Source organism: Larus michahellis, chromosome 13 (genome assembly GCF_964199755.1).
Source record: "Larus michahellis chromosome 13, bLarMic1.1, whole genome shotgun sequence".
Classification (NCBI taxonomy): domain Eukaryota; kingdom Metazoa; phylum Chordata; class Aves; order Charadriiformes; family Laridae; genus Larus; species Larus michahellis.
In genome coordinates this window covers 5,523,144-5,538,666 of record NC_133908.1, presented here as the reverse complement: position 1 = coordinate 5,538,666, position 15,523 = coordinate 5,523,144, and the positions used below count along the sequence as shown (strand labels likewise).

The following is a 15,523-nucleotide window of genomic DNA, read 5'->3' as shown; positions in this document are numbered from 1 at the left end:
TAGACATAAGAAGCGGTATTTCCTTTTGGCAATTACTCTCCTTTACTCCCCAATTCTGTATTGCTGTCTGGAGTTACAACAAAACATCAGGTCTCTTAATTTGCTGCATTTTTACTTATTTACATGTATGAAATTTAACAAGTGTCTCACATTTTATCTTACATATTCACACAACCAGGTACACCTCAAAAGGAAAGAGGCAGGCTGCCGTCAGGCACATCAGATGCAAATGGCACTGGTCATTTCCAGTGACAGTAAGCTGCTGCCATCGCACTGTGCTGAATCTAACCGCCCTTGAAAACTATTTGCGCACTCCCTCCTTTACCTCTGCTCTAACTGAAGTTTTGGCAATCAAGGACTGCAGATACTAGAAACCATGCTGAGGTCAGGTGACAGATATTGGCAAGCCAAAGAGCTCAGATTCTTTTTCCAAGGGCTTAATCAAATTTTGTTGAATATCAACAGCAACATTGGTCAGGTCCCCCTGGAGCCTCAAGATGAATCCAGAGGCTCTTTTCCAGTCATCCTTCACCTCTAGTTTCTTGCCCCAGGGTAAAACTTCTAGCTGTCTCCCTCAGAGACACAACCCTATCTCACGGAGCACTAGCATGCATCTTATCTAGACAGTCACTCCAGAACAAGACAAGCCGGCTATCTTTGTTCCAACAGAAGTCTGTAAAGTCTTTCAGCAACCGATCAGCAAACTTCTCATCCCCAGTGGCACTGGACCGCCACGTTTTCGTCAGCATGGTGTTGTAGGCCCAGTTGTACCCAATGCGCTCTTCACAAAACATGTTCTGGTTGGTGGAGCTGGTGGAGTTGCGCCGGCGTCGCTGCTGCCCACAAGAAAATTTCCGTTTGGAATATGGTAGCTGCAAAAACACTGTCCCTGGAGGAAACAGACAGGACTTTAGCCTTAGGCAGACCTAAGTCCCTACGACTGGCAGCTCACTCATTAAATTCTGAAAAGGAAACTGGACTGAGTTGCATTTAATTGCCTTTTAGCAAGATAAAATGGGATACACTTTTCCTCCTTCGCTTTTACAAGCAAATAACAACACTGGGAGAGAGCACACTCTGTCTCGCCTTTCTCTTGGTAGAAGGGAATAAAACAATGACATAGGCTCTGAGCCATCTTTCTAACTTTACATCAGTTTCCATTCGCTTCTGCAATTTTCCAAATGCTTTATTCCTGTCACTGTCTTCACATCTCAGCAATCCCTCTGAACTGTAATATGCCATGCATGGAGCTTAGAAGTGCTGACAGATCACAAACATTTATGAAAAATAATAATGAGAGCAAGCGTATCCTAAATGCTTTATCTCCCACACAGCGTGTATGGGTAGAGATGCATCTACAACTGACCTCAAGCAAGAGAATGAAGCACTGACTTGTCCCAACACTTTTCCTTCCTTCTAGCTTCTAGATACACATTTATTTACACTGCATTTGGAATAAGCTCTGCCTTATTTTACTTTATTTCTCCATCTCCTGGAAAGAAAAGTTTCAGAGACACAATAAAGCAAGATTTCAAACCAATGCCATTGATTAGCAGCAATGCCTTCTGCTTTTCCTACTGCCTCTACAGTTTTCTGCTTTGTGTTGGCTGATACAGCTACTTGTCATCTGATTAAGGGACATAATGAGGACCGACATCACTGACACAAAACACACACTGCATGTAAAACAGTTTTTTTTTTTTTTATAAGAGCCACCTCCTTGCCCCAGTGCCTGCCAAATACTGCTCACCTGTGACATGGATATACTGGGGCTTGTTCTCAGCTGGGAAGTTGAACGCAGAGGCTGAGTATTTATCTTGCACAAATCCAAATCTGGAGAAACAAACACCAGGGGAATTAAAAAAAACAAAACAAAACAAAAAACCAGAACCAACCAAAAAACAGAAGAGCCACTCCAGCCAGGACTTCTTCAGCCCAAGGCAGGGGCACCAGGGAAAACCTTGCATAACACAAAGGCTCCCTTTTCTTACGGCCTGAAGGCAAGGGGGAAAGGGATGAAGAGAGCCGAGCTTCTCCAAATATCCTCCGCCCCTGCCAGGCAGAGTGTGAAAGCTCGTAACTCCACACTGCTCTGTCCTAACTCATACCGGAAACAAGAGCGCCAGCAGCTCAGTTTGGGAGGGCACTGGGCAGTCTCTGCTAAAACGGGGCAGCTGCACATGAACGAGGGAAGAGCAATAGTCAAGACAGACATTCCTTGGGAATGTCTCAAGCTATAACACCTTTTTTTTTTTTCCCATGCTGGGCAATATTCCACACAGAACTTAAGCAGCTCACCTGACAGTTCTTTGCTGTTTGGAGAATACTTGTGCCTCTTCTGCTTTCTAAGCTAATGAAAGCTTATTTCCATGCTAAAGTCCATTACAAAAAGCAGTCTCTCTATCATGAAAAAGACTTTGGCAGCAACACCATGAAACAAACTGGCAGCTCAAGCAGACAAATGGGTAAGGCTAGATAGTATTCAAAGTTTCCAACAATTCCTTCTTAAACTGGGCCCAACCTCCTACGTACAGCGCACAACCCAGTCCCCTGCCTACCGTCAACCATTGGTCGTCATCCAGTTCAAGACTGCGTTAAGTACACGTGAACTGTCCCTTCTCAGAAAGAAATCCATTCACGGTCTATCCGCTTCTAACTTGGAATAACAGGGCGCCTTCCAAAGGCAATGCCCTTGCTAGGAGTATAGTCTGTCACTCATTAGCAAACCATCTACCTGCCCCTTGTGCCCACCGAACCACCTCCAGACATTCTAGTTGTATTTTAGTTTAATAATCCGCAAGCAGACTTCAAGGAGGCAGACGGGACAGAACCCACACGACTCAGGAGTGACTGCTCAGCACAGGTCTTCATCCCACACTATCCAGGAAGACATGAACCTTCCAGCCATTCCAATCTGTACGTACCTGTATGCTATTGCTTCCTGGAGGAGATGCATACGGTCCCAGTATGTTTCTGGTTCAAAGCCTGAAACAAACAAAAAGGTAACAATTACCTAGTAAAGCCACTTAATTTCCTTCTTTTTCAAGACTTCAGTTTTCCTCAGAAGACCTCTGTGCACTTTGTTTTTCCTAGTCATTTCTTTCAGTCACACTTTTTTCTGTCAGCTGTCCCTTGAATGCCATCTTATTAGAGATATGTCTTGTACACTCCAGTAGCAGATTCATTCCTGAATTTAGCTTTTGTGTCTCTCGAGATGGAGACGAACGTAATGGGGAGTGTGGGAGGGGGCAAGGAAGAAGAGTGGGCTGCTGTGTACCACCACAGAGCGCTCTGAAAATACTTAGTTCAAAGTCAGCGGGGCTACAGTGACCTCAGAGCATATGGATTTGTCACTAATCATTTTACATTTATACCTGGACACTGGGTCAAGGGTTAATGAAAATAAAGAAAATTATCATCTTTGCTATTTTAAAACAGAGCCTTTTGCTACTTGTCCCTTCTCACAACGCAATCTTGCCTCTCTCTGCAAGGGGACAGAGTTCTCTGATCTTTCAGCTTCCACAACAGTATCTCTCAAAAGGGCGAGGTCACTTCACAGAAGAGGAGATTGCAGTTTCTAGCTCTTAATCTCATGTGCAAACACTCTTACCGTGAATGTAACCATGGCAACAAAAAAAAGAGGATGGCAGTCGTGAAAGCCTAATCTCACCAAGGAGAATAAACAAATGCAGGATACAAATGCAGAGCAGCTATGGGCAGGGTCCACCAGCACAACAGACTCTCACAGTAGAGCATCACCTCACAGTAACCGCTTGATATGGGGTCTGTAACGGTATGCAACATTATGGCAAAAAAAGATCACTTGGGAGACAACCTTTCCCCTGCCTTGGCACTTCTTGCTGCCAACTTCATACACTGTTGCCTGCTGATTAGCCGCCAGCACGGCTTCCTCCCAGCACCACCTTCCTGAAGGCAGCTGCTGAAATGTAAAAAAAGACCCTTCATCCAGCTAATGCATGTCTGGTAAATGAGGTTCTTCATACCAGAAGGGACCCATTTGCAAAAAAGCATACCAAGGGGTAAAACAAAGAACATTTCTTACCATCAAACAAATGCTCACTACCCTCCTTCAACAAGCAGCTAACATTGAGTGGGATGAACAACTGAGCTCGAAGTGGGTCTCCGTATAAGTAACTGGGCAACGCAAACGGGCCTTCCAAGACTGGAACTAGCAAGAAACCACAGGACGTGGCTTTCCGATGCCAACCCTGAACCTGAGAAAAGATTCAGACAATGAATCATACCACATATGTCACGCTGAAGAAGGGCACTTATGTGCATAGGAGCAACTCATTCCCCGAGAATAGATCAGACGCTCAGTTCTCCACGGGCTCAGCTTGCTTTGCATGGCAAGCACATAAGCCTCCTTGTAAGCAAAGCAGTACAAGCACAAGACACCAGGCTTTCCTTTTTTAAGTGCCACATCAATCAGAAAGCACTTTAAAATAGGACATTTTTCAGGAACTGATTCAGCCTACTTATCATCAGTGGCTAAGCACTGCTGCTTTACTGGAACAGTGCAATAGATTTTAAATAAAAGCAAAAAACAATCACCTAGTGCTATTCGGTTGGGTGTGGTAAAACCTGCAGAAGCTACAAAAGGGAAAATAAAGCACACAAAAAAATATAAAAATTAATTTAAAAAAATGACACAAACCGCTTGCATTTTCAATTCGAGATGTTTTCAGCAAGATTGGTTTTGTTTTTTCGCTTTTTTTTAATAAAAGCTAAAAAGCATTGCTGAACAGGAAGAACACATTGCCTGGAAGAGCCCTGTCATGCAAGCAATTCCACTGAGATTTAAAGTTTTCAGGCTTGGGGAGAGAAGGAATGCAATGTGAACTAGATTCCTTTCCAAAGACCAGCTCAGGTCCAGCTAAGGGAGACTTAAATGTCACCTCGACCTGTTCTGATCTCTGCACACTCTGCATGAAACCCACTAAAAGCAGAACACTATCCTGCACACAGAATGACTATAGATAGCATGATAAAGGATGACCAGATGCAGCAATGCTAACGACCATCAGTACAAATTACTTATGGAAATAAGGGCAGATCCAACCCACTGTCTCTCCCCTAATGCTTCACATGCCAATGTCCCCAGTAGTCTAAGGGACGGAGAGGTCAGACGGACATCGCTGCAGCCACCCGGAACACGGGGACTCTTACCATCTCAAAAAGAACAGCTGCAGTCACTGCCATCCAGTGTAACTTGATTTCAAAGGCAGCATTGAGGGAGAAATTGCCGTGGTAATAACAACTGCACCACTCCAAACGGTCAGTGCGGTTATTCACATCCACATCCAGCGTCACTGTCCGTTGCTCAGGCACTGTGGCAGCTACGCAGCCAAGGAATAGGGGTATATTTAAAAGATGCGTTAAAGAGAGGGTGAGAGACAGGATGAAGAGAACAGAAGGAACAAGACAAGCTATTTGAAATGAATTTGTCCTCCCTCTCCTCCCCAAATATTTTTTGGGCTAGCGGAATAGTCCCAGAATGCTGCTCATCCAGATCACAAAAGACAAAAAACGTAAGTATTATCCATATCAGGGGTCGGTGTCACAGAATTACCTCCCCAAGCAGTCAAAAGACACGTCAGCCGCAATAATGAGACAGAACCAAGAGTCAAGCAGCTAATCAATAAGCGACTGGTGCCATAATTAAATATGGCTAGACAACCTCAGCTCCTTCATACCAAGACATTCCAAATTGGTTTCAGTATTTCTGTATGCCCTCACCAGAAATCACTCTCACACAGCGCAGGAGCATTCCAGGACTTTCCACAGCTAAAGGAGATCAGAAGTTAAACTTCTTCTTTCTTTAACCCCATATCAATATCCCACATTACTGCACTGCTAAAACGGCACACCCAACACTTTGTGTAAAAGCACGCGAAGTCAGCCAAGGCTCATGCAGCAGCATCAGGATCACTGCAATACCTTCGACTGCTTTGCAATAAGTGCTGGGATAGTGCCCAAGACCCAGCTCCCTCTGTGCCCAGCACCCCAGTGAAAGAAAATCTCAGGTTTCAGGCAAGAGAGGAAGAGAAGCACAGAAAGCGGAGGTGACCTGGCTGGTGTCCTACAGCAAGGCCAGGGACAGAACCCAGGTCTCCTGACTTTGAGACAAAAGTTCTGCTATGAACCACGTTGTCACTTTCAACTTTTCCTTAGGCAAATACATAATTTAACATTTCTATAATGTTAAAAATTGACACAAAACAAAGGGCTGCATTACTACTACTGAAAAACCTTTGCCTTATTATTTATTGCATGCATGAGGGATGGATATTGTTATTTCTCGCTTAAGTAGAGGAAGATGTACACCCGTCTATATAGTCAGCTTTTAAATGACCTTATAATTTAATGGCTTAATGGCGTTTACAAAAAAAACAGTGGTTGAAGTTCTTCCTCAAGGTAGATGAAAAGTTTCCACCTTCACTTCTACATCAAGTTAGCTGGAGACAGTTTTCAAGGTTATACAAAAATCCTTTATATTGCTACTACTGCACCTTAGGAATAGAAAAAAAAACCCAAACCAATAAAAATGGAAGAACATCACACAGTTTTGTTTTGTAACTAAGATCCCATTTTGGAAAAATGTATCCTCTGCAATTTCTGAGTTGGTCTGGTATTAGACAGACCAACATCTTGTGATGTTCTTGCTCCTTTTCAGTGGAGGATCACTGTGAGCGCAATGCTTGTGGTTAGAAGGTTACGGTTCCAGTTTCGTAACAAAGTATGAACCCTGGTGCCGGTTTTGTAATGAAGTATGTTGGAAAACAATATCCCAAAAGCTGTAAAGCAAAAGCAGCTCAGTCAGGTAGATGTCGGTCATTAGCCAAGAGGTCAGTGATAACACCACAGTCCAGTGTGTGCCCGAACTAGCACTCTGTGAAGAATGAGCTCCCTGCTCCCTTACACTGTTCCTTTTTCCAGATAATGGAGACTCCCCATTAGGGCTGGAGCTTCTCTCTCGCCTCGCCTGCAGCTGTAATTCACAGGCAAAGCAACAGGAACACAGTCCAACCGGATGAGCTAATCAAAAGTACCTTAAAAACTGATGAGAAATATCCATACGTCTGAATTTAGAAGCTTCAGATTAGAAATACCTTAATTTGAATAGAATAAACTCTGGCTTCTGTAGATCTGATTTTATTAAGAGGACTCACCTGCTTCCCAATTGTCTTGTACCATTGAGTATTTAACTAATGATTTATTGAGGAAATCGGAGAGGAGCAGGCAGGTTATTCTCCAGTCACAGACTACACTATGTACACGGCTACAATTGCTAGTGCATGCATTGCTATAAATCAAAAGGGACAAGATTAGGTATGTCACAGGTCAGACTTCCACTGGGAAGGGAAAGGGGACAATCACTGGGCAACTGATAGGGGAATTGGGAGGGGTAAAGATTTTAGAGATACATGGAGCTTGTTCCAGAGCTCCCAATGCTTGCATGCAATTTTATGTCACAGCCTGACATTTAGGGAAGGTGGGGAGGGGAAGAAATAAAAACCACAACCAAATCAAAGCCAAGAGAGGAACAAATGAAGTCACGTGGACCAGAGGTCATCTGGATTTAGTAAAGCTCCTTGCCTCAGATGAACTGGTAAAGTTTTTGGTTTGTTTTTTTTTTTTTTTTTTTTTTTTTTTTTTTTAATATTGTTTAGAAGAGGGACAGCACAGAAACATCAATTAAACCAGTTCCTTTGTAAGAAAAAAAGTTCCACACTGGATCTTTCTCCAAGAAACTATTATTCCTGGAATAACTAACCAGACTGCATGTGAGCAATCTGGGGGCATTTTTCATTCATCTAAAGACTGCAAATTAGCAAATTGCCCGTTTCCCCGGGTGCAAGAAGACTGAATATCAGCCTTCTATGTCTGTCCTCTTTTGTGAGACGAGAAAAGTGGTTTTCTTGGGCTAAATAGTGAGCAAGAGATCAAAGCCCAAGAGATCTGGCCCAGGCGCCTCCAGCCTTCACAATACTTTCACCCCAGCCTATGTTCAGGCTTCAGCTCTGGCCAGTCGTTGAGCTAACGAGGTTGTATATGAGCCAAGGCAACAGATTTACTGTGCGACAGGGAAAAATACCCTGCATATATTGGCTTCAGGGAATTAACCATTAGTTCAGACCTCCTGTCCCTAACGCTTTCCCATTTCTGATGCTGCTCCTCTTCAAACAAGGCTTTCAGAAATACACAAGGATTACCATAACTTCAGATTTAAGAGATACTACACCAGCAGCAAGTCATTTCTCTTCAGAATGTCAAATATATGAAACAGGAGAGCAGCAGAATCTTCTTTTTATCTTTGATAGGTTTTAAAAGATGCATCTAAAATCTGAAGTTGCAGTTCCACAGCAATGATTTTTCTTGTAATTTTAAACAGGGAAAGAGGAACAAAAGCAAGTGACTCAGGCTGGCCTGGAAATGCAACAAAAAGCTGACGAAGCAACACAGTCAATCACGCAGCTAGCATGTTTCACTGGCTGTTAGTGGTAGTCAGTGTTATACTTCACACATTACAAAACTTCAGATATTATAATGGTATCTTGCCTGTCAGCAAGATCTTCCATATGCAAGCCCTACTGCTTCCACACTGCAGGGATCATTTGTAGCCAGGCTTCCCAGAGTTTATATCAGGAGTCATGATTCAGATTAGCTGAGAAGCCTCCAGTACTTCTCTAACACATCTGGATCTCACTGCGGCGTTTGCCATTGAGAAGCATTAGGCATGGCATGTCACTTTAGGTACAATTTGGTTACTCTGCTGTTCTCATAACTTAATCCCTCCATGCTCATCACAGGTTGTGAAGAGTCTCTCTGGATCCACAAGGAGACAAGGTCATTATTTTCCACCTGGAATTCTAGAGGATGACACGAGGTGGGGCGTGGGGGAATCACATTCAGGAGTAAACGCATATTTTAAAAATACTTTTTACTGCATTCCAGTACTCAGAAGCAAAAATTGCCTGCTCAGCCAGTGAAACACGCCTCCAGCATATGCCAACAAGTCCACGTGCAAGACAGATGTAAGGCCAGCATGAAATTTGCAGCTTTATTGCTGGTCCACGTGAGATCATGCCCTTGGCTGGCTGCTCTTCCCCTTTCAAACTATCCCCCTTGAACTTCCCCAGCTGTCACCTGTGCTGTGCATCTACCTAATAGTGCAGCTGCCTGGCTCCGTCCTCCGAAACTGCGGCTAAAGGAACTGTGCCTACTTGCATAGGAGGCTGGGCGGCTGGGCAGCCAGGGCAGGAAAAACGCTGGGATTTCCGAGTGCAGTAGCTCTTCTGCCACAAACGCCACCTCAAACCATTTCCTCTGGAAGGCGGAGAAGTCATCCATAGCAGCTGTGTGCCACATAGCAGGCTGCTGCATGCCCACTGAGCGAAAAACAAGGGGAAGGACAGATCGCAGTTAGAAACAAGTGTTCAAGACCAAGAGAGAGACGTAGTTCTTTCTGAAAAAGGGGAAGGAAAAAAAGATAGGTTATGTTGTCTGCAATTTCTTTGGCTCTCTTTAGAGCAGTGGTTTTGGTTGCTCCCACAGCGCATTTCTGCTGTAGCGCCCGTAAGAATCAAGTACAGCTAGTGATTATGCAAAGGGATAATGAGGAAAGTCTTGTAATAACACAATGCTGACCTCGGTCTGGTTCTTTGTCCACAACAATCTTGTAAAAATAAAAGCCATAAATAAAGGTTCGTAAAGCTTCTCCAGATGCATGGACAATAAGCTGCTCTTCTAGCATTTTCTGAACAAAAAAAGAGAACAGAGCAAACACGATAAAAAAAGAAGTCACTCTTCCAGTTACACAAAAGGGTTGCTAGAGAACATAAGGAAATAATTTTCTTTCTTGACATTTTTTTGTCCAGATATGTGCCTAACAAGAATATCAGCAATGTTATTTCTTGATATTCAGTGAATGTAGGAAGTCCTTATCTCCCCAAGAAATTGCGTTTGACCTTTCCGCAGACGTCTGCCTTCCTCCCTTACCCTGCTCTGGTTTTACAGATGGATTTATAGGAAGGTAAAAATTTGAAAACAGTCTGTGTTCTCTGTTAATTGATATGGGATCTCAGCAGAGGAATGAACTCCAAAAGATTTCCAACCTTGTGTCCCTGACACAGTTTGATAGGGAAGAAAAAAATTCATGAACAGAAGCAGTGTATCTTGCATAAAGTGTATATTTCAGCATCCATGAAAGAGAGGTCATACACTGTTTTTATTACAATTTCATTAATTATCAGAAGAAAAACCAAAACAAATCACGCCATAGTGTCATAATTCTAACACAATGGAGAGTTCTTGGTAATTACTAGCTAATTAGAGGTTATACACAGAACTGTCATCATATATAAGTGGAAAAACAATATGTATTACTACTGAAGAGTATGTTGCTGTTTTGTGTTAGGGAATCCAAAAAATGTCATCATTACCTCATACTCTGTTGAGCACTGTTTTCAATACCTATCAATAAGAGGACTTCCTCTACAATTCTACTGTCTTCACAGAATGAGGTCATTCTGGCCCTTGATGTACCCCGTGATAGTTGTCTTACCTGCATTATGTCAATGGCCATGGCTTGCGTCTGCACACCTTCCACGTTATTCACCAGCCAGTGTACAACTTCCGCACTGATGAAACAGTACGGAGAGAGGCCCTTCTGTTCAGAGAGAAGCTGGATCCCTGTGCTGAATCACAGCAAGTCACACATGTTAACATGGACTGACTGAGAGCTCTCTTAAGTTACAAAGACAAAAGTCACTGCTGGGGGGAAAAAAAAAAAAAAGAGGGAATAAAGACACAAGAAACACACAATGCCCCCAGAGTGACATATCACTAGCTTCTGATAACAAGATGAAGAGCTGACACTGACAGCACTTTAATGTCTTACTGAAAATTCTTGCTTTGACAAGATTCTGGAATGCTAATAATTGAAGTCTCTGCAGCAATACTCTTACCGCAACTTCTATAAAATTCCTCGTTGGAGATTGGAACTGAATAAGAAAAGGAAGCTTAAAACTCCTCCACAGCTGACATGGGGCTCTCCTTTGAGTGACTCCATGCCTCATGTCCTCTTACAAAACATCTAGACAGATGCTAAGCATATTTATATTAAAAACTTACGTGGGGTGTTTCATGGCTTCAAGAATCTCTATCAAGGTGGAGGAGGAAGTCAGAGTGCTTGCTGAACACTGCTGAGAGCTAGGAAGTAAACAGAAGCATGTTCAAAAAATCAAGGAAGCTGCCAGATTTCTTCAAATATGTACATTTAAGAAAAATGCTCTCTTTTCTCTTCCCAACAATGATTTTGCCACATTTATTTCCTTTTTCATCTCAAGATGGACAACCAAAAGCATCAGAACTGTACTTTCCCCCTGAGGTCATCAGGTCATTGCTATATTGACCCAATGCACACTGTATTACATACAGCTGTACTCAGAAACAATTAAGGGCAAACATTTTGAGGTTGGCTTTTTTTTTTTTTTTTTACGCACTGTAATATACAACTGCAGGAAACAGGTGCTAATATAGTTTATTTTAATGTTGCTTCCTCCCCAGTGTCTTGCCTCCAGGTTAGAACCTCTTGGCTTTCATCAGCCCACTCAATCCAATTAGACCTGCAGGGACCCCTTTGCTCAAACAGACAGGAGACAGATGCCAATTGAAAGCCTGGTTTTCTGCTAACGGATTTCAGAAATGGAATTTCTTCACTTTTCTTTTCTTGAAGAATGAAGCTCTTTTTGTGGGTGGGGAAATCAGGCCTTGTGTTCATTTAATTCTGGAAAACTGGGTTGCAAGGCTTATTTTACTACCACTCTTTCCGCACGTGGCAACGCTGCATTAAGGTCTTGTGACAAGTGCCTTCTAGTGCTGACAGACACAGCGCATCTTGTTCTCAGGTTCCTGTTAAAGTGCCCATTCCTTGACACCAGAAAGGGGAACGTAACCAAAGAGAACCGCAGTACAGCACTGCTGTGCTTTGCTCACCCGCCCTCTGCAGCACCAGCTGTGGTATATCCTTGGTCTGTGACATTCTGGGAGCTTCCCAAGGGCTGTGTGCTGCCCCTATCAGGTAACTGCCCCGTATTTATCAGTGCGCTGCCATCTGAGGTTGCAGGAACTGATTGATCTATAGAGACCTGCGAGGAGTAAACACAGCAACATCTTTATGAAATGCATGATCTAATCCATTCCCCATTTTCTCCCCTCCCCGCGTTATCTGTACCTCAGCTCAAGTTAGTTAACAACAAGCAATATTGTAAGTCAAGCACAAGCACACGCAGAAAGGATAAATAGCATCTTGGTTTTGTCATCGCTACAGAGCTACTGACAAACACAAAATTCAGACCCCAGTAAAGATGAGGATCACCCACCCAGTAACAACTGCACTGAGAGAATTACTGGCAAACCCGCAACACCAGTCCCAACCTGCCATTTTCAACTTGAGTGAATAACTGATTATAAACACGCAACGGACACAACGGGAAGTTTAATCACTACGGGAAAGTAGTAAGCAGTTTGAAAAAATAGTTTCAACTCTAACTCTCAGACAAAAATATGCAGACGTATCACACGGAATTTGAGTTTCATAATGCACAAAATCAACTCATCTTCCTTCCTTTCTTAGGGTAGTACCAGGAGGCTGGTTGGCACCCACCCACACCTATGTTGCCAAGACAACATGAACACTCTCCTCCTGCAGAAACACTTGCACTATTCCAACGGTAGACTGAATAGTTCACAAAAATTAACATAAAATCATTTCAGAAAGAACATGAATGCTGAAAGATTCAGCAAAGTACAGGCTGTAATTGCCATCTGTCATTAACACGTATGGTTTAGGAAAGGCATATTATATAAAAGCTAGAGAGGTGGGGGAGAGGAACACGAACAGCAGAGTAACTCGGTAACTCAAGCTGGTGTAAACATGAGGGCTGATCTGCCATGATGAACACACAGCACATGCACTGCTAAAAATCCCAAAGCTGGTACTTTGACTTGGGTCTGATAGCCAGACCAGAGTCCTTTATTTATGCTTTTTCTTACATCCCAAAGCTCTCTCACTCTGCAATGGCAGATGTCCCTTTTTGGGCAGCCAAAAGCAGCAGATGCTCCAATGTGGAATCTACAGTCCCCACAGCCAGCTAAATCCACTCTCCCTCCTCAGAGCTCACTTCAACCAGCAGGATTTTCTATGGACACACTGCGTTATTGCTAACTCCTAACTGGTGTTAGGGGTACAAACAACTTCTGTCACGAGGATTCTTTTAAATCAAGATGACACCAATATTTTCAGCCCTCAGTTATTTAGGAATCCAAGGACACAATTTGACTTGGATCTCCCTAGAGCCACCTGTCAGTCAAATACCACAGAAGAAATTTAGCCAAGAACGGGATGAGTAAGCTGTTGCCATTTTGTTTAGCAAGGGAAGATGGAAAACGAGTACTTATTGAAACACAAAAAGAGAAGCTTCAGTAGTTGACAAGACAGCGCTGCAAAGGACAGTAAGACAGGGCACACGAACAGCCAAAGCACATCACAAGTATTGAATGGTGGGAGGAAATACTCGCATCCTCCACCGCTGGCCACTTTGTCCTGGCAATGCTGGCATCTCCCTCTCAACGAGCAGATCTGGAAACTAACACAGGTTCCCCACGTGGCAAGCTCAGGACAATAAATGCTCTCTATTACCTCAGTCCAAAAGCCAGAGATGACAAGACCCCATTCAAAACTAACCTGCGAGTAGAAGGTTGAAGCTGTGCGTGGGCTGCGAACAAAATCCATAAAGAAGGCCCCATCCTGAAGGCATCAGAGGAAGTAGGCCCATTAATGGCAACAGCAACAAGGGGTTGAAGAAAAGCAAATACAAAGTTGTGCAAGTATGAAATGACCGCAGAGAGAAAGTATGAGGAGAATGCAAATCTCAAACAGACCCAGAACGTCAGGTGCAGCAGAATGCAGGACCTACTCACACACACACCCTTACTTTCTCTCTCTGTAACAAGACATTGCTCTTCCTTAGCACAGATGCTTTTCCAAAGTTTTGAAAAAACACATTGATCAGAAACCAATTGAAACTACAGCTTTCCCTCCACACTTCATAGGAGAAAGACTAAAGCACGCTGGTTTCCATTCCAAATGCCAAGCTGAACAGTGATACAGAAACCTGTAGAATTGCATGTGTAATGACAAATATCCGAAGAACAGCTTTTTTTCCTAGTCTGTCAGTCATTCAAATAATAAAGGGGGAGAGGCACAGAAGCTCTTTTCAGGAAGCACACTCTTCCTCTTAAATGCAGGTCTGGTATGGTGCAAAGGAAAGGGAAGAAAAATTAATCACAAAGATCTTTCCAACACTGTGCTGAACGTTTCATGCAAAATTAAACAGACACTGCCTGTGCTATATTCCCTGCCTGCTTGCAAATCCTGGATGAATTTATCCCCAGCTGCTATTCAAAGATGTGTCAAGATTCTCTTATCACATAAGACAATGCAGTGGAACTCAACTAGATTTTCATTCCCTATTTGCAATTCTTTATTCTGTTCCCTAGGCAAAATATTTTGTCTAGCCTGCAGTTAGGATGATGCTTACCTTGGTATGTACTTATAAAGCATTTTCTGGAAAGAATCAGTGCCAGGGTTACATGGCTGGCAATTTGCACAGTGCAGAAGCACAGCCAAGCGCCCTGTATCCATAAGGGCAAAGACGTCCCAAACAGATCACACATCAAGCTAAGCCACTGTGTTAAAATCACACCGTATTGCCCAGGAACTGGCTGAAGGGACTTGTCAGTTCTACTTTTGAAACAGAGTAAAGGTGGAGCCAGTGGCTCAGTTTTGTTTTGGAGTAACTCCAGCACTGAATAGCATCCTAGAGAAAGCACTCGCTCCCTTGGCTGCTGACAGAGCACACAGCTGTGACAATTTGTCAGTACTTTGGCTGCAAGTCTCTGGACAGCCAATAGACAAACCCGTGCTGGTGAGCCCCTAAAGGGATTGTGTTGTCCTGGAAACATGAGGCACACGCTTGCTGATGTTTCCAAGTGAGCACAAAGTTGCCTGACAAGGCCACCCGTCCACCACCACCACCTTTCCAACATGTGTGAGGCATCAGTTTAGAGACCCCAACTGCTTCTCTCGCAGACCCCACGCGTAAATATTTATGGAGTGTCCACTACTCAAGTGTGAAAGGCTTTCAGTGGATGACCCACTCTTCCAGATTCTCCAGTTAGCCCTCCAGAGAGGCTTTTGAATACAGTTACTGTTAAAATGACACAAGATCGCATTTGCTCATTAGCATGTGCCGTAGCACAAGGTCTGCTACTTTGTTTCCCGCACATTGGGGTGCCATTGCTCAGGAAGCCCAGTTTTACTTTTCCCCTCTGCCCTGCAGCACAACGGGACACAACATTCTTCTGTCCTGGGTCCTACGTGGAATTTTTACTACTTTTACTGGTAGAAAGAGATATCTAAAACTTCTGTATTTAA

At 43.4% G+C, this 15,523-nt stretch overlaps 1 protein-coding gene across 19 annotated transcripts in view; it reads right to left on the bottom strand.

The window, feature by feature from the left end:
- Window positions 1-18: 18 nt before the first annotated feature.
- Window positions 19-15,523, bottom strand: part of DEPDC5 (DEP domain containing 5, GATOR1 subcomplex subunit) — a 46,661-nt gene continuing 31,156 nt past the window's right edge. For 10 of the 19 annotated variants that reach the window (XM_074606244.1, XM_074606238.1, XM_074606240.1 and 7 more), the window contains 11 exons: window positions 13,772-13,834; window positions 12,022-12,173; window positions 11,158-11,235; window positions 10,589-10,721; window positions 9,673-9,781; window positions 9,189-9,413; window positions 5,191-5,360; window positions 4,064-4,235; window positions 2,925-2,985; window positions 1,751-1,833; window positions 19-889 (listed from right to left, as the gene is read on the bottom strand). In XM_074606244.1, the coding sequence (XP_074462345.1) occupies window positions 594-889; window positions 1,751-1,833; window positions 2,925-2,985; window positions 4,064-4,235; window positions 5,191-5,360; window positions 9,189-9,413; window positions 9,673-9,781; window positions 10,589-10,721; window positions 11,158-11,235; window positions 12,022-12,173; window positions 13,772-13,834 (1,542 nt within the window). In that variant the 3' untranslated portion in view covers window positions 19-593. The remainder of the gene's footprint in view (window positions 890-1,750; window positions 1,834-2,924; window positions 2,986-4,063; window positions 4,236-5,190; window positions 5,361-9,188; window positions 9,414-9,672; window positions 9,782-10,588; window positions 10,722-11,157; window positions 11,236-12,021; window positions 12,174-13,771; window positions 13,835-15,523) is intronic. The other 9 variants (XM_074606246.1, XM_074606251.1, XM_074606247.1 and 6 more) reach the window with 4 other exon arrangements.